At 42.6% G+C, this 27278-nt stretch overlaps 1 protein-coding gene across 5 annotated transcripts in view; it reads left to right on the forward strand.

The window, feature by feature from the left end:
• Positions 1-276: 276 nt before the first annotated feature.
• The window catches only part of LOC119661682 (coiled-coil domain-containing protein 85C-A), a 58259-nt gene continuing 31257 nt past the window's right edge, over positions 277-27278 (forward strand). The window contains exons 1-2 of one of the 5 annotated variants that reach the window (XM_038071124.1): positions 277-338; positions 24282-25538. In XM_038071124.1, the coding sequence (XP_037927052.1) occupies positions 24729-25538 (810 nt within the window). In that variant the 5' untranslated portion in view covers positions 277-338; positions 24282-24728. Of the gene's footprint in view, positions 339-378; positions 1060-9791; positions 10023-13411; positions 14145-24281; positions 25539-27278 lie in introns of those variants that run through there. The other 4 variants (XM_038071121.1, XM_038071123.1, XM_038071125.1 and 1 more) reach the window with 4 other exon arrangements.

Below are 27278 nucleotides of genomic sequence, written 5' to 3' on the forward strand. Positions count from 1 at the left end.
AAAGCTGAGAACTGGCTCGGCGGTTCCATTGTCTTCCCCGGGAATAATTCATCTCGCCGTTCACCTGATAAGTAACAAACTTCGATAATTCTAGTAATTAGGTTTGAACCTGCCGCAGTTTGCCTGGATTTGTTTGGTCTGGCAGTTCACATTCAGCGAATGTTGCTGGCTGAAAGTACTCTCGTCCGCGCGTATGCTTGCGTACGCCAATTGCGCTGTGAGGGCATACTTTCCTTCGCCGTTTTAATGCAAATCTGTTGCTTCCAGCGCACACAGCCGCACAACCATTCCAGTCCCAGGTGAGGTGTGCAGGTAGAACGTGTACAGTAGGCGCACAGGTAAATCCATGTTAATCCGAGAGGAGTTTCTCTCGAGAGCCCGCGATTATCTTACACACTGGCAGCAGCTCAATCTGTATCTGCAGTTGCTTCGAGTAGTTTACGGCGAGTCGAAATACCAGTTCCCACAGTGCCGAGCGCTTAAAGGTTTAAATCGTCCGCCCGCTCTTCGGCGCACCTTTGTACGCGCCGTCGAGAGTGTACCTTTGAGGTAAAGTGGCTTTGCGACTTTGGCATTTTCTTATTCGTTTCCACCTCCGAGATTGCCTGAGATCTTTTAAGATCGCGCAGATCGATTTTTGTGCTCGGAAGTGATGAATGAAACTGAGCAAGAATTCCTCGAATTCTTCCATTTCTAAAGGTGCCTTTCTGGTTTTCCGCCGATTAGCATATTGTCCAAAGTGTTTCCTTGATCGCGTTTTGGTTCTGGCCAGTTTATTGGCTTGTCAAGTGCAGATACGTCGTGAAAGATACCCTTTTACGGTCAATATCGTGTTCGATCGCGGAGTGTGAGTCGATCCGACTTGTGGTGGTGGACAGTGGCATTTTTCGCATTTTTTCTAAACGAACCTCAGCCAGCCATATTTGTACCTTGTCACCGAGAAAGTCATTTTGTGCGCAACTTACGAATTGCGAATGGTGACGCGGCCTACGCACTGGATTTTGGTGGATTTAACGCCTACGATCAGAGGTTCGCAGGCGTCTGCTGTAAATAGGCCAGGTTTGTGCAGTACCCTTAGTGAATTATTAAAATGTGTCGCCTACCAAATTTCAAATGCTCTTTAGATTGGGGCCCGATTCGGTCCTATGTTAGCACCCTATGCGTCCAAGTTATTTAGCTGAAGCAAATTATAAACAAACATGGATTTTTTACGTGTTCATATGAAGAATGCAGCCTTCGTTCTTGATCACGGAGCTCGATATCGTCCGCATATGAACTGGGCCCAAGAAAACATTAAGTGATCGCGGGGGAAACCTCTAATTCCTCCGTACGTTTCTATTGTGGTCTACATGCGTGTGTACTTAGCCGTTCACATTATTAGCCACATATTGTTCCATTATATTCAGATGCGGACGTTTTCACAGTTTTAGCATTTATTGATTATTCTGTGCGGCTCCTTCCCCAGCCCAAGTCGTCGAATATCCAATAGTGGGTGGAAGGGATGGCATTTCAGTTGTGTTTGTCGTGGAAATAAACAATGCATGTTTGGTTTGCATGTCGGCCTTGAGTAGAGCAGTTTTTAACACGAAGGAAATTACGTCAGGCGGAAAGAATTTGGCCTTAAGACTCGTTTGTAATGGACGAGCACTTAGTTGTGTGTACATACATAACATTGTATGCATTCAGCCTTTGACCCGGTATCCTGTTTGGTGTCGGTTCCTTTCGATTCTATTTGGTTCTACTGCAAGCATTTTGTGGATGTTATTTCCACATAAGCCATTGCTCCTTAATTTGGTAAATTATACTAAACACTTTTTCTGGCCCGTCTTATTTGAAACCCCTGCCATCTGCTTGCCTGACTCGAGTGGAAAGTTGAAGCGATAGTCAAAAAAATTTGTAGTTATGTATGTATAATAGTTCTCTATTATTAATTATTGTATTTTCTTAAACATAAAACCAACAAGATCCAGATACATGGCATGGTTTTGTGTATTCAACTGGCGCCAAATGAAAGGCCTCGACCTGTAATGGGTAACTTACTTTCGGAAACTACCCAGCCCAAAAATACAGTTATTAGTGAAAATTTAGGCCTCAAAATATACCCTATTCCGGAAAATGGTAAAACCGTACTCAGTTAAGTTTAGGAGTACGAAATCGTACAGCAAGTATAGAATAGCTCATAATATTGGAAACTTTCATGAAAATCGTATTATTAATAAAATTACAATTGATCAAAGTCATCAATTTCGTACGAATTCGCTGTCTTCTGGCCCTTAGGAATAGAAAACTAACATCATAATTAACGTAAATCCACATATTTTGCAAGCACCTAATTTTTCCTATTCCCTTTGAAGGCTGGTGTGGAAAACAAAACCTTATTAAAATTGGTGTACTGTCCGTCCGTCACACGCACTTTTCTCAGAACCTGTTATACCTGCTGACAACGTTCCACGTTGAGTTTAAGGGCTATATGCAAATGGAGGAATACATTTTTTGCTGAATATAACCATGTGGGGTGACAAATGAGGGGCCTGGGTGAGTCCTTTGTGAAACAGGCTTAGGTCTTGATATCAGTTTGAAAAGTTGGGGGTGTTACACAGGGATCTCTTAAATGAAAATACCGTTCTCAGGAACTAGCCACCTGATAAAGCTGAAAGGGAATCAGGATAGAGTCTGCATATGACATCTAAATAATATTCACCAATCCCGATATCTACTTAGAAAAGGTTAAAAACAGCATGCTACTCATCTTAGAATCATAAGCGCAAAAATGCAATGTTTTACTATATTTTCGATTTTCACAAACATTTCAAGCAGTAACGCGGTGGTTTTTAAATGCGGGGGCATAAAAATTGTAAATAGAAGACAATGCAAAAGTATAGTAGAGTTTTCTGGCTGTTACCAGACGGGACTTTTCGGTATATAGCAAAGGTTGCAAAGCTGACCACTTTTTGCATTTCGAGATAATCCCGTCGCTGAAATCACAGCTGGGACTAACTGGACATTTTCTAGACTCCATGCCTGCTTCATATCATCCACCAAAGGACCGTAGTTCCGAATTTTTTCTTGTTGCTTTTCAGCAGTTCTCTGGTTCAACGGTACGGCTACATGTATTATGAAGCACGCTCTTTCTTCCTTGCGAAGCAGAACTAGACGGCGCCTATTGCAATCAACACTGTGATCGGTGGCAATGGTGTTGTTCCACGGTAGTTTGATCTCATAATTTTCCAAGATTGCCTGCGGAGTATATGTACTTAAAATGATGATGGTAGTTTACTACTAAGTTGTAAATAATATTTTTTTGTTGAGGATGCTGGGAGTCCTAGGTCCGCACCTACGTAGTGACGGACCGAACCACTTGGGGAGCAACTTACTCCCTCTTTTGCAGTTCTCGGACTCCTCTTTTTTGAGTAAAACCCAATGTTTACGAAAAAAAGGACAAAAAGTTGACAGACGGTTTCGTCCAGGGCAGAGGCAACTCATCAGACGCTGCCTCACCTCTGCCCTGGAAGGAGCGTCTAATGAGTTGCCTCTGCCCTGGACGAAACCGTCTGTCAGCTTTTTGTTCTTTTTTACTAAGTTGTAGTTCAACTCAAGGTTTATTTGAACGACACATTTATTTTATTGAATTTGTGTAAAACAAAACCTTATTAAAATCGGTTTACTGTCTGTCTGTCTGTTCGTCACACGCATTTTTCTCAGAGACGGCTATAGTGATTGACACCGAATTTGGTGGAAAGGTGGAAACTGTGAACATTCACGCATACAGTGAGTTACATCACCCTAGGTCGAATTTAAGGGGGGTCCCCATACATGCAAAAGGGGATGTACTTTTTTTCACTAAATATAGTCATGTGGAGTATCAAATGAAAGATCTCGATTAGTATTATACTTTCCGAAGCTGTGTCTAGTACGGGGGGTCGAAAGTGATAATTTTTTTAACGGACCCATTCTTAGAAACTGCCCAACCGAAAAATCTGCAAAAATCAGGAGGCTATCACTATATGATACCTAAGCTCTGAAATACCTTCCATACCGATATCTGCCCAAAAAAAGTTAATAATAGTATATTACTATAATTTTTGGTAATTGACTGCAAACTCCCCTTAAGTTCATCTTAGAATCACGCAATTTTGCAGCAATGTTACCAAAGAAAGAAACAGATCAAATTTGACGTTTCTGTGCAAATTTAACACTTTGAATGTCAATATCATGCGAAAGTGGATATTCTCACATAATACATATATTACGTACTAGGTTCTAATGGGACAAATGCACAGTCAAATGGCTTTATAAAAGAAATACACAAAACTTTTCATACCTGAAGCGTCCGATTTGTTTTTAATTGACTAACATTAGGCTGTTGCAGTAGTCTCATGGAGAGCTAACCTTCCTTTATACTTCGTTACCTAGAATGAAATTTCGTCCCTTACAGCCGTAATTTAAAGGTGTCTTTGGATGTATTCACTTTCCATATATCAAGGTGCATCGGTGATCATCCGTAGTATCCCGGACTGGGCTTTTTCAACACGATGTTAGATATGCACGTTGAACCTCTCAGCTGAATTCCATAAATCCATATTGGAATTATGACGGCGTTTGTAATCGAGTCACAGTTTAGAATTTTTATTTAGAAGTCCCCCATTTACACTGTCTTAGTGTCAATATGTTTTCTCAACATTAGCCCTATATCCAGGTGCAAACCGAGATATTTCACCTCTTGCTTTTGCAGGATCATTACACCATAGATTGAGACCTAAGTACAGTGACGTAACAGCACTTAGTTTTCCAATTTCGTAAGCCAAGTTAATGTTTTCGTAATGTTTTAATGCAGAATCGTGCAGGCGGAATTACGACGGATGGCACTCTCGGTCCTGCCCAGTATTCTGAACGTAGATATTATATGCTGACGCTTGCAAAAACCATGAGTATAATATGGGACCGAGGGTTGATTTTAATTGATGTAGGCTACCGAAATGCTTCTCTCACAGTTATAGTATTGATTATAAGCTGTTTTTTACAGCTCCTGGAGCCTTCTGCGCATCGTTTTTGTTCCCTAATCTTGAAATCCTTGTAAGTGATGGAAAGACAAGTAATTGGTCGACATTGTGGACGGTAGGAGGCATTCTGCTCCTTTGGCAGGAGAAAAGTTGTCTACTTGGTGAAAAATGGTGGAACTAAGATCGGATTAGTTCTTGAACCACTTCAACCAGAAGTTCGAAATTTAGTCACCTCTTGGCGCCTTCCAGTTACCTGCCTTTTCAAGGGCTTTTGCAATTCCAGCTTCAGTCATTTCGTACAGGGCCTTTTTGAACACATAAAGTGTAGGAGCCATAGTGCTTATAACTTGCGATGATTGGATTCACTGCAAACATTTCTTTAGAAATCTTCCGCTAGATCCAGATTGAGGTTACTTTACCGACCTGAGTTGTTGAAATTTTTATAAAATCATCTCTGATTTCGGAAGAACTTTGTGCTGTCCTTTGCTGAAACTCTTTTAATACCTGCGGATGCGATTAGAGCACATCGCAAGTTTCTGCTTTAGTTTCCAATGATGTCCGAAACACATCTATGTATTCTTCCTGGTGGATTTCTAAGATTTGCTTGTGTAACACGATCAATCCCCTTGCTTAATTTTTCGACTCTGCTGTTAAGTCGAACCACGGATTATGGTAAAATCCTATTTGTTATGCCCTCCAAGATGTTGGTTGCCAAGGTGAATAATCGTGGCAGCCGCAACGCAGATTAGGCTATGAGCCTCTATCGCAGTAATCGTTAGTCCAATAGTTAGTCCAATGATCAATCGAAATTCGAAAGAGACAGCCTCGTTATAAATTGGTTTGACATCGGCAGGTATTAAGCTTCTTCTGACAACTGGGTTTATGGGGTACCTTACAAATGGAGTATTCGAGCTTCTCTTTATGTTTGTTGATGACTTCGTACCGAGCTCAACTGAAAATTTTTGAAAAATTTCTTGTCTAGTTGGAAGAGGAACTCGATTATGTTTCACCATCATCCGGTATCGATTGACGATTGTGGGTTACTGCTCTAGATCTGTGATATGGTAGTAGGCGTGGGCGATAGGTTTGTTTAACTGTTTCGTCTAAACTACAAGCCTAATTCTTCTTCGTCCAAGGGCGAAGGACCACTCTGATGTTGTTGAGCGACCATCAACCGTGCTGAGTATTGTTTTTGTGTTTCTAGAAAGTATTTACGTTAGTGTCCCTTCCCACGAGTAATGGGCAGCAGTCAAATCAAGTAAGGGTTATGGAGTTTAGGACATCTATATAATCTATTCAGACTTGTTATTTTTCTCTATTTTCTTTTTTTCATCACACTTATTGCTGCAAAAGTGATAAACCTATCGCGGACAAGAAGAGAGATACATGCAAATAAATATGATAGAAACCAGGATTGAAATTTTGATGGTGGGGACCAGGAGGTTGACTCTAAACCGCTTTAGCCACTGCATCGTCAATTACTTAACACAAAACGATTTCTACTTTACATAAATTTGACGGATGCGGTGATCGTGTCAGTCTCTCGTTCTTGTTACCCCGTGGTCGAATCCCGGTCGTCTAGGAGATATGTGTTCCTATTCGCACTTTCCCGCTGCTGTAGGCTTATCATTTGCACACCATTAAGCGTGATGACAATGAAACTAAAGCACAGTCTTAATTGAAACCTGAGATTATGGGATTGCCCTATACTCCACAAAAGGTGTGAGCAGGAGAAGTATATATACAAATTCCAAAAGTTTTCAATGAAGGCTTTCAAATTTGGACCTCCGACGGAGTTATCAGATTGTCAGATCGATTATTTTGATAGTTGGCCAGCCTTGCTCTATATCTAAATCTAATTTTTCGACTAGACATTTGTAGCTTTTAGAGTCCCTTAAGTTGCAATTTAGAGCTTCTACGGAATAGTTAGTATGTTTTTCTCACTTCAATATTGAGCCGTAATTTTTGGCGGGAATCTATCAAAATAGTTTTGAAATCTTTGACCTGAGGGTTAGCAACCTCATTCAATGTCAGGGATAAGGTAAGCGTTTTCGAATGCTATATGTTTAAGGACTGAAGTCAATTCTTAAAATTTTCTAGGTTGCTGTCTGCAGGCAGGACCCAGCACACTTTTTTTATAGACTCTTGCTCATTATGTGTTTCTCTCATTTATCAACATACAAAAAACGTTAGCAGAGAGCCGTCTCAACTTGATCTTGGTGTTTAGGTTACTGCGTTTACAGAATTCAGAAAAGGAAGTGAAAGCGGAGCGTCGGTAGAAACCATGCTTCCTAGATATATATACAAATTCATCAACGTTTTCAATGCTCCCCGCATTGGTGCAGATAGACGGAGTTCGATGACCCGTCAGACAGAGAACCTTGGTTTTGTTGATGTTTATCTTCAGTCCTATTCTTTTTGTCTCTTTTTCCAAATCCAGTGCATTTGGCCATTGTTCATGATCCGGTGAAAGAGCAAACAGATGTCATAAGCCTACTCGAGGTGTTTGAGGAAAAATGTCATAGTCCATTGAGATAATATCGGTTACAAGATGAAACCCAGCCGGCTCCGCTTTGCACTTCGAATTCCCCAGAGATTTTTCCTCGATGCAGCACGTGACATTTGCAGGTTACCGCCACTTCTCACAGGGCTGGAGAGTTGCGACCCACAAATTCAACATTGATGGCTTGTATGATCCAGCTGCCGCTTGACAGTGGGAAAGCTATCTTGCTGATCGGATGGCAAATGCACCGAGTAACCCGTCTGAGAAAATGGATGAGAATTGAACCCTCAGGTTCGTCGGCCACGTCTCGAAGGAAGCTGACCGCTGAGTCGTGGAAATGGATTGCTGAATGGAAGGGATTGTAGGCTGTATTGACCGATGCGAGTGATGGTGAGCGTGACGCGTTCGAATCCCGATACCGAACGAAATCCAGAGAAGTTTAACGTGGTGTGCATCATGATAAAAAGGAATTTACTATTGCGCTAGCCAGGAAAACTGAAGATGCCGCAGAACGCAATGCTTTGAGGAGTGTATACAGTTTCACGGAAGAGCTTACATGTGGTCGCATCTTAATCTTGACCTATATGACAATTGAAGAGGTGGAAAGAATATTTCACCGCGGTTCATAACCGTATCTCAGGGATGATTGCTAAGATTCCAAAGAAAGTTTTCCACGTGCTTCCTGATGCTGCAAAGATAACAGCTAAAACAATCCTAGAATATCTCAAAATTTTAGTCGACATAGAGCAGCCTTTCCGTTCCAGATCCTCCTGCATTGACCACATCGGCAGCTTGCAGATCATTTTGGAACAGTGTGTGGAGTTCAGATCTTTACTTTTCGCACAGGTCGTGCGCGATGCGATCGTATGGCGGAAGTGGCAGTGGATAGGTCACACATTAAGGAAGGGCAATAATTGCATTGCTGGCTACACCACACAGTGGAATCAATTCTTCCAAGATGGCCGACGGTTGTGTCGCCCCACAATTTGTGCAAACCCCGCAGGCTCCTCTCCCGATATTCAATGTTTTTAGTTTTTAATCGGTTCTTTGGTGCTTCACCAGCAGCACCCTATTGCATTGTAACCTTGACTTTCCTTTCCTGTGAATTTTCCTTTGTGAATTGCTCGCTCTTTGTTCTAGTTTTTTCAGTTTGGCGAACCATATTTTTGGGGCTGAAATGGGCAATCAAAACATTTCAAGTATTTATGTAGTGCAAGTTTTTTTGGTATTTTAGTTTACACTCTGAGCCATGTTCCAACGTTGTTCAATCGTCTGTTACACTACCACAATTACCTCTCTAATCTCCATTAATGATGGGAAAATTGTTTCCTGCCATCACCTGTTTACGCGTAGTGCTGACAATGTAAAATTGTAACCACTATTGCTCCTCGAGATTATTATAATCCGATTTGGGTGCTAAGACGGTCTGACCCTCTCCAACCCCACGATTGCTACAGCATATTTTGTGGACCTTATTGTTTTCATTTCCTTAGATTACCAACTGGTTTTCAGATAAGTGTTGCAAGTGATAGGCTTAAGATCGCTCCGAAACCATCAGTAATTATGCTGCAAACTGGGGATTCTCATATAATCCATGGCGCATCCTAACACAGAAAAGTTTTTACGGGGGTTCGCGTTGGTACTGTTTTTGATGAACACTATCGAGTTCGCTTGCTGACTGTTCGTGAAAAGTTGTGGTTTACAAAACATAGAACCGCAGGTATATATGTGAATATTGTAGGCATATATGTATGGAAATGCGGGCACATTCGTCACCGCGGCTATAATTTTTAGTAAGCTCAAGCTCAGTTTCTTAGCTGGCGACTGGGCACAAAACCTGACTGTCTCAGATCAACTGGAATGTGAAAGGTGTCGTGGTCGTATTAAGTTCGAGCGCTGCTCACACGGCCGCCACACATGTGAATGAAACCTGTGTGGAAAACTTTCACAACAAGAAGAACCGCAAATAGAAAATCAATGTCACCTTTCTTCACTATTTCGTTTTCCTCTTGAGAGGCCAATGTTTCTTGCCCATCATCTGCAATGGTCGCGCAGCAGCAGTTATTGACTTCTTAATGACCGGACGCCGGACTGTTATGTTCGCAAGTCAAGTGCGTTCCAATCGGTCATTTGCAACTTTTCCGTAACGTTTCATTGAGCAATGAGTTTGTACGAGTACTACTGGTTTCAGGTTTTCCTATTCATTCCTAGCCATGCAGACCGACCTCTATTCTCGGGTTTTTGTGTATAGTATATTCCGAAACCATTTGTATGGTCAATTGTTTGGTCAGCATCTGTGTCTAAAGAGCGTGTCATTTAATTTTGGTTACCAGTGCTTGCGAGGGTCCTAGCCTGTCTTAGCTTACTGCAAATTACTAACACTCCCGCGAATGCGCAGGAAGTTCCTTTGAAACGTCGTTCATATGCATGAAGTGTGAAATGTTCTGCAGAGATACCCGGGATTCTGGGGTACCATATAATTTTCTGGTGCCAAGTGACGCTTCAGGCAAATCACCCAAGTTAGTGAATTTGAATTGCAAACCTAAATAAAATAACAATGGCTGCAAAAAGTTGGGAGCGGTTGCTCGATTGTTTATAAAATTCATTGTTTACATCTGGAATTTTCAATCTTTTGTGGAAGTGTGGAATCCGGTGTGCTCGTGAACAAAAAACCAGGCAGGAAATAGATAAAGTGTGGAATTGTGTATGAATTACGATTATCAAGAATGCATTACATACATTAATACATTATTTTTTTGGGGAATTACGTGAGAAAACTCAATCTTCACTGGGTTCAGGCTATTATGACTAATTTAATATAGAGCATTACGTTCCCGATGTAAAAATTATATACCAAATCCGAATGGCTCCTGCGAAAACGTGCTAATAAGTTCTGCTAGTTTCTGTTTGTATCACAACGCAGGCCGTGAAAAAGTTGCAAGGAGCTTTCGGATGGGAATCGTCTGTCGTGATATCTGGTATCCCTGAAAATATAATGCTAAAATGATTACTATAATACGTCACATATAATTCCAGTTCACTGAATTAAAATGATTAGACTTTTTCGACATTTTGCAGTATTTTTTTTGCCTGCAGTTTTTTAAAAATGCAATTTTCCCAGTTAAAATTTTGGATAGAATATGAAACCAATGGAAAATCCCACCTCTTTGATTACTTCCAGCAACTTGTGACCAATTTTTGTGTATCTCTGGTGGTGGGTCTGTGAGTGTGAGATGGAGGAGAGGTAGAGTCTCGGAGCACTCAGACCGTATGGTTCATGTTATTCGATATCCATCGTGTAACGGAATATTTATGTATCATAGTATTTCCGTTAGTGGCTCTGATGATACCCTTTGCTCAGGGCCAAAAATCATAGGTGTGGAATTAACATGAGAAACATTTCGTGGATTGGGCTTCATCATTACATAATAGACAGCCCTATCACTCCTTTAGCATGGCTGGATAGATGCCATCCACGCCAGGTCCTTTGAAGTGCTTACAAGATAGTATAATAGCTCCATCTTTTCACTTGCAACCATTGTTCTCGCAAGGATACATTTCTCTTGCAATATTTTCGTGTTCCTTCCCATTTCTGTTACGTACTCTTCCGAATGATGTAGTAGAGTGGTGTAGGATTCCGTCTTTATATTACAGACTGTTTGCTCGTAATAGTCAGACTAAATTCTAAGTAACGGATTTCTGGAGATTCCCGGTGATACCTACATATGTACATATGTTTGTATAAAAACCCGACTTTATCGTTTTTTTTAAGTATTTCAAAATTATTGTTCATTCAGTTGACGAAAAAATACCTTTTGGGTTTTTTTTCAGTAATCATTTTTTTATAAGCACGTAGATGTTTATTTATAATTGCTGTCGAATTTTTGAGTAGTTTCATGCAAAAATGTAGATTGGGATACGTCATCTTTGCTTAAACATCTCGACTACGATGATCACATTTTCTTGCTTTTTCACCGAATGATCGACCTTGGTCGAATCACTCTAAACTTAGAAAAGGAGGCAAGCTGGGCTGATCTGAAGATAAACACCGACAAAATCATGGTTCTCAGTCTGACGAGTCACCGCACTCTTGCTGCATTTTCGTTAATGGGCAGAATATCCAAGGCTTTGATCAATTTGTATATTAAGGAAATTTGTTCCTACCGACGGCGTCACTGAACTTCTGGTCAGCCGATGCATTGACAGTGGTATCCGCCTGCGCTGTTTTATCCATTAGCTTCAATATGAGATCGCTCCGCGGCAGCCTTCTCTCTGTGAAATTATATAGGCGTAATGGATGGATAGTGACCGCCACTATTACTGGAAAGTCTAAGCTTTCATCATGTCTGCGTCATGTAATCGGAATATTCTTGCCTAAGGCAAAACCTTTGGAATAACTTGGACCGCGTACGGGCCATATCCAAGCGGTAGTGGCCTTATTTTAAGGAAAGCCGATAATCCCGTTACGCGCTATGCTATGCAATGGAATCCACTACTCCAGAATGACCGACGAGTGGATCGCCCTTTCATTCACAAACAAATTACAATTAGAACAAATACAAATGCCCTTGTCGAAGGGACTGACGCTAAGTAATTATAAATACGTTATTTGCAGAGCGCTACAAGATTATATAGGGACATGAAGTGATTACGTTCGAGCCTGAGCCTTTACCTGATAATCGCTTCTAGGCTCATAAAATCTAAAAAATCATATTCTAGTTAACGATCTATCCAAACAAAAAAAGTCCGATTCTGAAAACGTCCTAATGTGCTTCGCTCTCTTAAGGAGAGCTTTTGGTTAACAATTATCAACTTTATTTTCACTGATATCGGGTTGGTAAGTATTTTTTTCTGAATTTTTGTTAAGAATATGTTTCATTTTATACCCCCACTCCCGCAATTAAGGCCATGACTAAGACCATGCTATATATCTCTCTAAATGCAACCTAAAATGATGCATGCGTGGCGGGTCACAAGTTGCAATGTCCCCACTGATTTCCGTTTTAATAGGTGAAGCTTCCTCAAGGAAAATTTGCCATTTTCATTATTCTGTCTAGTATAATAGTAGGGTTAAAAGGGTATTATTCAAACGGGTGATTCATTCAATTTGATTCGACTACATGTAAGAACTATGTTCAGGGTTACATCGATGCTTTCCTATGTTCCACCCTAGTTTCCTGCCGACTGCCAAACACCACCATTGCTTTTCCTACCTGCAATTACCCCCAGCGACGCTCAAAGCGTTCAAATAAAATTGAACGATACTAGAAAGCGCGCTGTACACTTAACCCCAAGATTCATGCTTCAGGTGGATTCTGTTCAAAAGGCGAAGGTGTGTGCAGAGTGTGATATGAATGCTCCGCAAAAGGTAGGGGAGGCCAGAACATCACCACATGATCCGGGTTTCAAATCACAGCAAGGTGCAAGTTCGCCTGGCCCTCATATCAGATATGATGCATACATGGCTGAGTGGATTTTATCGGGGGAATATTGATGAAACACAATACACCTGTTGGGAATGGGAGGGAGTGTCGTTGCTTGTTTACTGATCGACTTGAACGGAAATAAGTCGCTGAAATATATGCTTATTTGCATTTTTTTCCATTTCGTAATCGGCATCAGCATGCTTACCGAGCATGCATGGAAAGCAGTAGAACTGATCGGAAAGCTAATTACCCAGGCGTGCATTCACTTTTGAGTGTGTAGATTTTGATTGCAGTACAAATCAGCTTTTAATGTTACTAAATTCAGGGCCGATCCTATCATGTTCAAGAGTGAATTGGAAAGTGAGAGGAAGATAATCGAAAGTTTCCCACTCGAATAGAATAACAAGTACCCAATTCGTGCCCATTTATCGGCGTGCTTGTGGCGAGCTGCGTTTGCTTATTAACTCGATGCACAATGCATTTGTGTTTAGTATTCTGTGCATTGACTTACAGCATTTACAGAATTGATTGCAAGCTAATGAGCCACAATTCCGAATAGTTACAGTATAAATCGGTATAATAGTGAAAGCTATGGGCATAGTTGACATTCGCCGTTCGAGTATTACTTGTTTGTTGATGCATTGGAAGCTTTGCCCGATAGTTCTTGTGTGATTAACAAACACCTATAAATGTATTATTATCTGTCTGCCCTTTCTTTAAGAAGAAAAGCCGTAAAAACTGCGAAACAACGTTAGTACACTCTAAGTCACAGAAAAAGATGTTGAAGGGAGTTAATGAGATGGGAACGCAGCAACGTTTATTGTAAGAGAACTTGAAAGTTTGTAGTTTCATCTGTTATGTGTGTCGTTGTGCAGACAACGTGAAATTGGATTAAAGCCTTTTCCTTTTGCAACTATCATTTCGCATGTATCCTCATACTTTATCGAACTGGTCGGGAATGTGCACATTTTTATCATCAAACTTTTCGGTTTCGTGCCGCTAGGACTCTTTGGGTTTTTAAGGTTTTGTGAAAAAAACCTTATTAAAATCGGTTTGCTGTCTGTCTGTCTGCCACACGCATTTTTCTCGGAAGCAGTTATAGGGATTAACACCAAACTTGGTAAAAAGTTGGAAATTGTGAACGCTCAAGCAATCAGTTAGTTACAACATTCTACACCGAATTAAAGGAGAGGTCACCCTACAAGTAAAGGGGAGGTATAATATACAACAAATATAGTCATATAATCAAAAAATATAGTCATATAATCTAAATAACCCCCAATTTTTATACATTTTTTGTGTTCTAGATTACCTGAAATTTGATCCTGTAAATTTAATTTGGAAACATTTTATTTTTATTTGGAAAGTCATGAATTTAGCATGGAAAGCTATTAATTTTATTTGAGTAATTGCAGTTTCTTCGAATGGGCGTTGGTTGTTCCACTTGCCGACTGTAGGTCGGAATTAGTAGTAGATTCTACATCATTCAGGAAGGTGGTGAAGTCACAATAGTCGCATGGTTTTCACTCCATTTATTCGGAAACAGCTGAACCTATTGTCATGATGAGATGGTGTGGTCTGTGGATCTCTTCAGATGCAACGAGTAGTCGTTATTTTAGAGAGTGCAATGGTCACGCGGTGTATCGAATGAAAAGGCTTAATTAGTACTTTCGAAGCTGATCTTATTTCCCGAATTGAGTGAAAGTTCAAAATATCTACCCAAAAAATCAAGCAAATCTCCTTCTCCGAAATTATCAAATCGATTTAAATTTAAATTTTTACTGGAATATAGGCTCTGATATTAAACATGATACGTCTGATGAAAATGCTCCCATTGCTAATAAAATTATGATGCATTAAAATTGACCCTTTTGTGTAAAATTAGATCAATCCAAAACAGTGAATATTGATATCACACTACAGTGAATAATCTGACACACTCAGCGCATATATAACAATTGTGCATTTAAATATTCTTCCATAAGATGGGGTGTTTTCGAATAAAATCGTGTTCCTTCAAAACTTTATTTTTGATTTGTAGTTCAAGATTGAAGATGGTACAGATTTTTCGAAGTCCAATATATTAGTTGTGCTAACTTCGTCTTAGCTTTTGGTCGATGCAATAACTTTCTCCCATTGATTACTTTTTCTTCCTGCGCATTTTCAATTTTCCTTATTTGTAACAACGCTTTTAAATTTTATAATAGCCTAGGGATCTTTTCTCGTGCCTCCGTGTTGGTTCACAAACTTATTTTCCTTTCCAGTTTCGAGAACCGTCTTGGACGGTAGCAAGCCTATTCGAAACAGGATGAGGGAAAAACCAGGGGCGTCTCAGGAAGTGGTTTCAAGCCGGGATGTCGGTGCTCCTCTGAGGTAATAAGTCCCCTCTGAGCTGGGAGGTGTTGAATTCACTCGAAGTATTTCCTCTTTGTCGTAAAAGGCAACTAAAAAGGTAGAACAGCCTCTGGAATTTTCTTATACTTCGGGAACTGCTACCGAGTCTGGGAATCGGACTGGTTTGTTTCTAAGACCTTTTGCTTTCGTTAAAGATTTATGACTAAGCTCTTGACGTCGGTGTCGAGGTTTCCTAGAATGCTCGATTGCTCCAACTTCAGCAAGGATTTCAGCGATACAAGTTGGACATTTTGGGGTTGATCGAGGTATTATGGCGGGCTTCTGGGGAGCATTTCTCTCTCTCCTCCGGCATTGTTCTGTTATATTCTAGTAAACCTACTGGAAGGAAACGTGGATCCAGTGTCTGATTAATGCTTGCCGCATCCACTAGGCGCGCTGTCATGTTCCGGAAACGAGTATCAGAATGAATATTAACTGGGAGATTCCGTCCCAAGATGAAGAACATCTAATCAGATTAATCCCAAAGAAATCAGCAATTGTTTTCTGGATGTGCAAGATGTTGACATCGGGTTTGATGGTCGCTTGCCTTCGCTTGCGTGTTGCGTCCGCATCCTCTCACAGTCAGCTTACGAGAGCTGGCTTTTTATCAGCAGGGGAAGTAATATCTTGCTGACCAGACGACAGACATAGCTCACCGGAGAGTATTGATGAGCACTGGGTCATCAATAGTGCACTTTTCCCCAGCACAAGGGAAGCGGGTGGTCACGTCCTCAAGGGGCACCATAAAATATAACTGACTGCAGGGCTTGGAAGCGAATTGAGGAGCGTAGGAAACTGAAAGCGAAAGTGATGCTATTGAGCGGCAGTACCACGATAAATCTAGGAAAGTGCAGAGCAACAGTTAACGGTTGCCATCCTTGACGGCGGGCAGAAAAGGAGGTGAAGGGAACATTTGACTGGCCGCGGTTCTCAGTTGCATAACATATATGAAGTTCAACCTCTTGTGAATGAAATGTCCGGTCGCCGTAACATGCGTGACATCTTGGTAATCAATGCGCTCATGTAATGCAAAGCCTTTAGGCTTGACGGTTTCCCTGCGGAACTTTTATAGCAGCACCTGCTGCTTTGGCAGATCTGCTCCTTCCACTGATCCGGTAAGATTCAGTTGCTCTTTGAGAAGGCTTTGTACAACGTGAACAAGGAGTGTATCTGGGATGCTCTATACAGGACGAACAGTCCGAAAAAAGTGGTAACTATTATCAGAGCGACATATGACAGCGTAAATACGTCGACTACATTAATGAGATCTGCTTCTTCTTTCATAGAGTGATGATGGTCAAATAGCTGTAGATTTGGAAATAAAGGCAAGCAGGGTCGGAGTGAAGATAAACACCACCACACCCAATACTCTTAGGCTGGCTGGTCGTCGCACTCTTCCTATCTGCCTTAACAGGCGGAACATCGAGAAGGTCAGCCAGTTTATTTTTTTGCGTTTATTTTGATAGCGTTGTTTCTTCTTCCTAATAGTTGTCCGTGTTGTCTTTTTAATACAAAAAGTAACAAAATTTCCGCCACGTAATAAAAGGTACAAAGTAACCCACTAAGTTGGACATCAAGTGGAACCACACCCTGCGGAAGCTGACAGTTCGAAAACAACGTGACGTTTTGGTCTAGTACGACCTGATTGTTCTAAATTCACCTTACGCGGTAATTATGAATGTACTTTCGCATACTGAAAAACCGCGAAAATGTTAGAAGAAAGCAAAAAGACATTCCACTAGAAACACAGTTTTATTTTTAACATTGCATCAATATCAATTAGAACGTTTATTTTTAACAGTGCATCAAAATTAGAACTTTTTCATTGAAAAATTTTATGTCAAATCTAATTTCCTAACTTCAATTATTTTTTCGACTAAATCCAGGCCTACTCCGCCACGGAGAACACCGGTGGTGGCAACTGTCAATCGAATTAACAATAAATAAATAAATAAATTTTGAATGTTGTTCACTCCGCTGCGCCACATCACTCCGCCCCCAGATGAAACCTAGGGGGTTTCAGCGACTGAACTCGCAACTGCGTTTCCCATCATTCGCGACGTTGATTTGGGGCGCAAACGGGCTTCAGCCTGGATAAGGAGACAGCCTTTTTATGTCTCCCGATCTCGAGCTGGAAGAAATGCTCTCCCTACTCTAGAACAAGGTACGGGACTTCGTATGGAGGCTGCAGCGGCTTCCGGACAGCATCCGTCCTGACCAGGGCGTGTGTACACGTGTCCAACTTCTTGGGACCGCAGGCAGGTGCGGGCGATTGTCGGGTGAGAGGTGTGGCTTTAATACGGCGAAGGTTGTCTTTCAGCAGGCGCAGCAATCCCGAATCTGTGAGACCCGATCTCTTGTCGAAGACCGGATCACTTGGGAGCCTTGGGGCATATCCCTCCCGGCGGGTTGTTTGTAGGCCGAATAGGACGAGAGGCAAGACTTGAGTTCAGGACGGATCGTCACGAGCCATAATGGCGGCTTTTAATGTCCGGTGTCAACGCTCTAGCATCCCATTGGATTGCGGGTGGTAAGCCGTAGTTCGCTGGCGTTTGTAACCGTTCGAGTCTCGCAAAGGGCTAACGATCTCAAGGTGTATGGTGTGGAACCGCTTGGTAGTGCGGGGAAATCAACCCACTTCTTTTCTTACATGCCTAGTAACCTTACACTTCTGGTATGCGATGCACTCTCTGGCCTAGGAGTTGATCTCCTTATTCATGGAGGGCCAGAACTATTTCTCGGTGAGTAACCGATTTGACGTCCTGATGCCTGGATGCGCTACGTCGTGAACCGCGTGGAACAATTCCTTACGAAAGGTGGCCGGGATGTATGGGCGGGGTCCCTTTTCCGAGTATTCGCAGCAAAGAGAGAGGTTCGAGCCGAAGATGGGCTACGGTGAACGGCTTGCATTCTAGGGAGAAACGGAAGTACTTAATGCTCAAATACACGGCGAGCAGTTCTCGATCGTAGGTGTTGTAGTTCCGTTGAGCGGGGTTTAACTGTCTGAAGAAAAAGCTCAACGGCTGCCAGATTTGGTTCACCTTTTGGTGAAGAGCAGCACCTACTGCGATGTCAGAGGCATCAACAAAAACGGCTAGGGGTGCATCTTGTCGAGGAAATACCAAGAGTGTAGCATCAGCCAGTTGTTGTCCGGATTTATCAAACGCGCGGACAGCCTCTTCAGACCACACAATGTCTCGTGTGTCCTTTGTTTTGGGGCCAGACAAATACGCGTTCAAAATGAACTGGTTTTGGGCGGCCTTGGGCAGGAAACGACGATAGAAGTTTAGCATGCCCAAGAACCTCCACAAATCCTTCACAGTCTTCGGACGCGGAAAGCTTGTAATTTCTTAGACCCTGGCTGGGTCAGGCTGTATTCCGTCAGGGGAAATGAAGTGGCCGGGGAATCTCACCTTTGCCTGGAGAAACTTGCATTTATCAACGTTTAGGACTAAACCGGCCTCAAGGAGAGTCATCCGTGTGAACTCATAGAGTCCAAAGGGTGTGCATATTGCCGTCTTTGGAATGTAATCTGAAGCTACAGGGATGATGATATGCCTTGGTTAAATTCAAGGTCGAAAAGATGCGGCAGTTTGCGAGATGATGCGTAAAGTCGTGAATGGGATATCGGTCTGGAACAGTCTGCACATCTATCCTTCCGTAATCCCTACAGGGGCGCCAGTCGCTTAGGAACCATATTTAGTGGGGAAGACCAATAGCTGCCCGAGGGTCTACAGATACCCCGTTGCATAAGTTGTTCAAACTCTTTCCGTGCAATAGTCAACTTCTGGGGTGGTAGGCGACACACCTTCGAGAAGATAAGGGAACCAGTAGTGTTAATGTGGTGCTGCATATTGTGCTTCACTGGTTTAGAGAGACTACATTCAGTAGTAATCTGGCTGAATTTTTGGAGGAGTGGAGGAGGACTGCTGAGAGTGTCGACGTGGCGCTGCATTCTTGATGACCGTCGCCAGGACCCCCCGCGGACCTAGTTTTTTTAGGTAGGCGAGAATTTACATGGGATCGTACATCTGGTGGCTTTTTCTCCGAATCTGCGATGGTACCAACAAATGTCCTGACGACCTGCTACCTGATCGCCCTTTTCGAGCAGAAGACCGCTCGCGACCTGGCGCCCGAACGCTGGGCGTCCGGCGTCGCCCTCATCTCTGCCATACTGGCCACAAGCGCGGCTATCTCGCGCTTCAGTTCGCCAACTTCGTCTGAAGGCTGCTGAAGCTATAGTTGGACGCGTGCGCCTCATGCATCTTATCGGCCGCAGTTGCCAGCACCTCCAAAAAACCGGAACAGATCGTCGTCGATCTTTCTCCCACCCAATTGCCTCATTTCGCGAAGCAATTGGCTGGGAGTTCGATCGGCCAGCGTCAAACCTGCCAGCAAGTGATCCAGGTTAGCTGACTCACTTACCGACAGGCGATTGATCAACTCTGTTTTCAATACCGTGTAGGAGGCCGATTTTACTATATCGGTCACCAGGAGGCCCACAATAGCGTAATTAAACTTTGTCGCGTCCGCCGTGATCGCGGACATCTGAAATTGCGTTTCCAGATGGACGAACCGCAGCTCCGGATTCCGTCGCCAAAAGGGAGGGACGCGCACAGCAAGGGGAATCACCTGAGGGGGCCTGCCGCGTCTTTATTGTCAATCGATACAACTAAAGCTAAGTTAACGACGCGAGTATTGTCGAAGACGCGGCTGTACCGAATTCTTAAAAGACTCTACTCTGACTACGGCAAACACATGCACAAATGCTGCGTTCGACAGAAAAAGAGACACCACCGACGCAATCCGAAGCGGACGCCTGATGCGCAGACTAAAATGAAAAGAAACTCGCCACAAGAGCGGAACTCCACCGATTAATTTCAAAAAGAGTATGGATGCCGTCTCTTGCGGCGGTTTAATGTTTATTGTATGAAAAATGAAGTAATAAAAATAACTCGGATAGGCACCCCTTTAGTTTTTAAGTATGTAGGATCGTCCGAGCCTAAATGCTTGGCACTTAGTGCTAGTATTAGGTAAAATCTGGCATCTCCCGAGATTATGATAACTCGGATAATAATAAGTACTCAAAACTTGATTTTTTCCTGCAGCGGCTTGCAGTGGCAGCGTTTTGCTTTTTTGTGATTTGACGGCGGCTCCGGCTCCCTTTGGCGATGTCATCGAAGTCAGCTTCCGCTTGTTAGAGGCTGGCGGGTCAACGGTCTGGTGAATGATTTCCACACTAGACATCGGGGGCACACAAAAACCAACAGAATTTTTCGCCTCTCTCCCAGTGAAATAAACGGTACGATTTTTCCAGTCTGCGCTGATACGGGGCGTGCTCGGCAGAATTCAACTATGGGGCGGTCACGTCTCCGATATTAGCACCGCGCCTGGTTCGTTATGGGGCACAGTTTAGCCACCATACGCCATCTGTGCAACGAGCGGCTCACAGAAAAAACAGCCCGAAACTGGCCATGTGACGATGTCGGCTCTTGTTCAAGTCCTGGCTGCGCTACCTCGCTCTACTTGGGCACAATCGGTGCAATTGCAAATTTTCGCACAAACCTACCTTTTTTCCTCGTTCCAATCGGGCGGGTTCTTCGAGGCCACCACTTTGTTCTAGTATGACCTGATTGTTCTAGATTCACTTTACGCGGTAATTAATGAATGAAGTACCGCGAGAATAAATTGCGAATGTTGGTAACCGCGCTGCGCCACAACGTCACGCAATTCACAGAAAAGTCCGTTCAAAAGCTCTGCGGCAATGGAAAAAAGTTCGCAACATACACGGGGGAAGAGGTTCACTTTAGAGCAGACTAGCGAGTCGCGGAGTTTCATAGTTGCCCAGCCAGACAAAATCGTTCATCTCTAAAAATAACCAAGAAAATAGTCTGCCTTTTTAAAAGAGCGTACTATAAAAATCTTAAACTTTTGGTATTGACATCGATGGTCTGATAAAAGTGAATACAGCCTATTTAATTTTAGAAATCGGTATTTCTACAGGTAAAGCTAATCTCACGGAATACATGCAATCGTCAAGCATTGTGGTGTGAATTAGTTAACTTGGTATTTACTGACTAGAACAGGAAAAGGAAGTGTACAATAGGACAGAAAACTCATGCATTCCCTTCGCGACACGAAGGTAGTTATTGCATATGGTATTGTCCTACACCGACTTCTCGAACTCCAGGTCCATAAACGGCACATCTCGAAAAATGATTTCCAGAACGCATTGTGGAAACCTGGGAACTAAATTTCCTTCGATGTGATTCAATACAATTGCAATTCGATGCATTATTATTTTAGAGCTTTACTTGCACACGTAGCATATAAATTGAATTGGACGTTAAATTTCTTTTTTAGTTTTTAATTAGATCAGCTCATTTTTCATGTCGTGTTAGTACTTTTGTTGCAATTGGTTGTTTCATTCTCCTTGCTTGCCTAATCTGTATTACATGGGAATAAATGTTTTAGTGTTTTAATTATATTGTTGTATTTAGATATGCATTCGTCAGTCTCCGCTTTTCGAAAACCATTTTTCACAGTGTACGAACAATATGGTAGTCATATTCCATGACATACATGGACGTACAGGCCTAACGAAAGGAGTGGCATCCCTCGGGCACTGTGGCTCAGTGAATTCTTTAATTGGGTTATTCAGTAAGGAAGAACACCATCTGACTGGCAAGAAAACTGTTCCAATATGGAAAAAGAAAGGTAGTCCAACAAAATGTTCAAATTACCGTCAGAACCGGTTACTTTCCCATACCATGAAGCTTTTTGAACGCATTCTTGACAACCGTATTCGCGAAATCGTTGAAATAACCGTGAATCAAGCCGGATTTGTCAAAAACTGCGGAACTACTGACGCAATACACGCTGCACGGCTACTCATGGAGAAACACCCGTGAGAAGCATCGCCCTCTTTACATTGCATTTCTGGATCTACAGAAAGCGTTTGACCGTGTGCAACACGAAATCATCTGCTATGCTTTACGACAACACTTAGTGTCAGAAAAACTCGTGCGCTGGATTCACTGGCTCTACCACCATCCGAAAAGTAAAGTTCGAAGTATGGCGGGTGTTTCAAAACCGCTTCGTGTCTCTGTTGGTGTTCATCAAGGGATCGCCCTTTCACCACTCCTCTTTGTTCGGGGATCCAACGTCCTGCGTCTTACACATTGCTTTATGCAGATAATGTTTTCCTAGCATCTGATAGCAAAAATGATCTCGAGCAACTTGTCCAAAAATGGAATGATCGCCTCTTGCAACACGGTCTCAGATTAAATCTAAACAAAACTGAATTTTTGAGAATCGGTCCGCATGAAACAAGCACAATCCCTGTCAGCGGCAGTGATCTGCCAGAACTGAGCGATTTAAATACCTTGGGTCAACGCTATCAGCCAATTATGCGTTATCAAATTGCTTCACGTATTAACGCAACCTGGTTGAAGTGGCATTCTTTGTGATGAGGAATCCGCGATCGTTATGGGGTTGCACCGATCGTGGAAAAGTTGCGAGAGAGGCGTCTTCGATGGTATGGTCACGCAATTTATGCTAACGAAAATTCACTTGCTCAGATTGGTCTGAACATCGAAGTCAATGGTAAACGACCAAAAGGCAGACCGAAACAATGGTGGCTTGATACGCTGGATGGTGATTTAAAAGCCTCAAGATAGCACCCAGATCAGGCATTCGATAGAGCAAAATGGCGAAGCCGATCACGACGAGCCGACCCCACTTGTGAACGGGGAAAAGGTTGAAAAAAAGAGAATAATAGGAGCCCACACAATTTTCACCTCAAATTCAAAATAGAACAACAGAGGTGAACATTTTTTCTTCTTGCTTGAATCTAAGTACGTTTATTTAAAAGTAGATACTATTTTGTCACATTTTTGATACCATAATTTTTCCGTTTTCGGCAACACTGGCCTCCATTATTTTGTCTAGGATCTCGAAATGCAAATACGTCATCTCCAATATTAAGTTGAGACTGCTCCACTTCAATATTCTCTTTATCTTGCTATATGGGAATATCACATGGGAAATTAACCACCATTGTCAGCCAAAGGCTCAAAGCTTTCATTAGCACCTGCCTCCGTGTGTTTATATCATCGGTGTACTCTGGCCTGAAAAAATTCGATCGAACAACTGATTCGGCCAAGTGGCTAGGTACTGCTAGATGTGCTGATTAGAGGGCGGAAGTGGCAGTGGGTAGGTCACACTATAAGAAACGGCGCCAAACGTATTGCTGGCGATGCGATCTAATGGAATCTACTATCCCGAGAAGTGAGTTAACCTAGAAACACATGACGCAGAACTGTTAAGGAGAAGACCTGGAGAGAGTGAAAGCCCATTTCGTCGAACCAAGAATGATGGCGCGCTATGCCCCATTTAGGGGATATTGGCTATCATATATGTTTAGTTTTGGATATAAATTGGTTCTCATTATAAATAAAAGTTGCTTTGAATGTCCAAAATAAGCCTTTGTTAGTTGCTTTTCTCATTATCGATACAGTAGATATTTGAACTTACAGATGTAAATATAGTTTATACCAAATTTCTTCTTTCTTATGATTATTATGGAAAATGGGATTGACGCTATCATTTTAGCCTTTCTTGATTGCTTATGGTAATCTTGTATTTTTAATTCGCGATTAGATGTGCATATATTTATACAATAACGAATAATCGCACCCTTGAATCCACTCAGTACCAGTAAATTGGCAACACTTGTCGTAAAATGAATCATTGCAATAACATTTGATGTTAAATCTGTACCACAGCAAACAATTTACCCAGTTGGAGGTCCAGGGCCCTCAAATTAAGTACTAAGTAATTGAAATCCGAACAAGTAAAAGAAAAAGTTGCTTATGTTCCAGGCCACCTCGGACTGTTAGCGAGTAATGTGAAGACAATGATAAAAGACTGACATTGGATCTGCTTATTTTGTTTCAGAGGGAACGGATTAAAAGTGGCTGGCGGCCAGTGCAACGCATCGTGTGAAAACAGGTTCCAGAGATATTTAGATATTGACCAAGCGGACTCATTCCGTGAACTCGTCTCTAGATTTATCTGGCCACTCGGATCAGGTGGAAAGTGACAACGAGGACGGCGTACTCGGACCCCAATGCTATTCTGCGTATGTGCCCACGATTGTGAGTGCCCGTAAACTGTGCCTTAAATAGTACTAATAAAATATTCAAAAAGTGGTTTAACGGGTCACAGATTTCTCGGGAAAGAAAATTATCGGATGCAGTGAAAATGGTGCTAAACGTTCCGGAAATGATCGACAAAGTGAAATAGTGTTCAGTGCGGATTTATCTCCTCAAACACCGGCGTAAGTTCAAATGCGCGCAGCGATCGCGACGGTTATCGTGGTATAGTGAACTCCTCACAGAACTCATGGCGACCGCGTCGTCGCGAACCAATTTGAAATCGCCAACGAACATTCCGTTGAAGAAAATGTCTTCGACCAGCAATAGTCTTAAGCTGAATGGCAACTTGATTGGGCTCCCAAAGCAGGCGGTACAGATACACCAGCCGCCGCAGCATCCGCATCAGCAGCATCATCTCCCACAGCAGCCCCAGCCATCTCCAGCTTCTACGTCATTAACTGGTACTTCTCAGCAGCAGCAGTCTCCCCAGATCGCACATTCAGCTTCTGCGACAGTTCTGCCTCAAGTTTCGTCCAGTCTTCATCATTTTCACGCGGCCGGTAATCCTCCAAGTGGAGCAGTTTTGAGTAGTTCGCATTCCACGCACATTCCACCACGCTATCAACCGCCCCCGCAACCTTCTGGCGGAATTCTCAAGCACTTACCTAACCAAAATTCTAAACCGTGTGCCGGCTATTATCCTCCTGATGGTTCTGTGCCCCCTCATTTGAATATTAAGTATCCACCGGATATCCCGAAGCTGGCGTCCGTTTATATCCCGGAATCACTCAAAGCGGGCCCCGCGCAGCCCTCGCGATTTGCCCAACGGCCACCCCCACATCGATTTTCCGCGGGACACGTCTCCGTGCACCACGAGGCCGATCACCACGGTAGAGGTGGCACTCAAGTGCAGCAGCAACAACAGCAGGATATGCTGAAATTCGTTAGAAAGCCTGACCCGGATCCGGGGTCTAGCGCCGGTGCCGTAAGCGGAACAGGAACGATGGCTGGAATGCTACCAGGGCGACTGTCGGCAGAGCAAAATCGCCATTTACAGGTGAGTCGATTACCTGAGATTCAAATTTAGCCAAGCTAGTTGCAGTCATTCGGTCTGCATTTATGCACCAATGGCTTGGATTGTCGAAGATGGAACTTGATGCAGCAATAGTTATTGTACGAATGACTCAAGTGTGAACGAAGACAGCTGAACTGCGCAATAAATCCCGGTAAATTTTCACGGTTTAACAGGTACAACACAAATTTAGATGAATTTTAAAAAGTAACGGCCGCGTATCTGCTATTCATCACGTGAAGCTCTTGAGGTTTTTAAAGTTGGAGCGTTTTAAAGATACCAACGACTCAAATTGAGTACAGTCAGCAAATCTGATTTAATACCTTTCAATTCATTAGCTTCATTAATGAAATATTTTGTGCTTTCATTACATATGCTTACACAACATACATATATTAATCAGTGCACGGGGACATGTTACAACGTTTTATTGCTTGTGCAAATTTTCGGGATATATAAACGTTTCTAATCAACCTATAGTCATTTTATTACATCGTCGTAAGTTGAGAGATAGTAATTTCGTTTAATTCCTTGTTCTTAGCCCACTACCGTCGTCATGTAGAGGACTACCATTGAATTACTAGTTTATGAGTAACAAGCAATTTTTTAAATATATTTATGTATATATGGTGCTAGCTGCAACTGTCCTCCATAGTTAACTTTAGAAAGAACCGCTGCTTCCGCTTAGGCGTTTTTGATATCTATGCAAGTGATTATTATTTTGAGGTATCCAAAGCGTATACTCACAAAGTAAGGTTACAGATTAGTCTACATACGCAACGTTTTGTTTGTCTTTATTTACATTCTACAAGAATGTTCAATCCACTGACACTAGGTTGTTGTAGAAGCCTCCTGGCTCAGGGGCTAGGATGCGAAGCTAACCATCCTTTGTACTTCGACATCTGGAATTAGATCTCCTCTCTTCCTGGAGCAATTCAAAGGTCCCTGTAGATGGACAAAGGTTCACCAGTGATAATCTGTAGTATCCTGGGCTGGGCTCTCTGTCCATGCTGGAATTATGACGGCTTTGTAGGCGATCGTGTGAACTTGCTCGATTGTACCAAACTGGGACTGAGGAAGGAATTACTTTGCTTCCCACTGATGTGATATTTTTGAAAGTGGTAATTTTTCGAACACCTTTGAGAGGATGCGTAGCAGACTTATAGGTCTGTATGATGCAAGCTGCGTTTGCTCCTTCCCACATTTAGGAATCATTGTAACTTCTGAAACCTTCTAATTGTTGGGGAAACAGGGACTTGAGATTGCGATACCTAGAAGCTCCTTCAAAGTTTTCCCGTGATTAGATTATATCCTGGATTTTCCGTTGTGTTCACTTGTTTTCTAAAGACTCCATCCGGCACCGGGCCGGTGTTTGGTGTATCGTTGTGTCGATGGCGTCTAGTTGCTTTTTTTGTATGTGTTTCGCCATCTCATATCCCAGACCATGAGCAGCTGTGCTCGTAGCTATGTGCTCGCAACCACATGGATGCACACCAATGAGCTGTACATACTGCGTATGTATGTACAGCGCTAAAATCAGAGTAAATGCGCGGAGTACCTAAGAAAGTCGTGCAATGAAATTTTTCCATCATACAAATTCAGGCGATGCGCCGGATGACGATTGTCTTGTGTGTAGTCTTCTTGAAGATCGCTTATACATCAACCGTGGCCTGTTTCCCCAAAGAAAAAGCTCGCGAAGTCGTTCTAATATTCCCCATCGAACCA

Source organism: Hermetia illucens, chromosome 1 (genome assembly GCF_905115235.1).
Source record: "Hermetia illucens chromosome 1, iHerIll2.2.curated.20191125, whole genome shotgun sequence".
Taxonomy (NCBI): domain Eukaryota; kingdom Metazoa; phylum Arthropoda; class Insecta; order Diptera; family Stratiomyidae; genus Hermetia; species Hermetia illucens.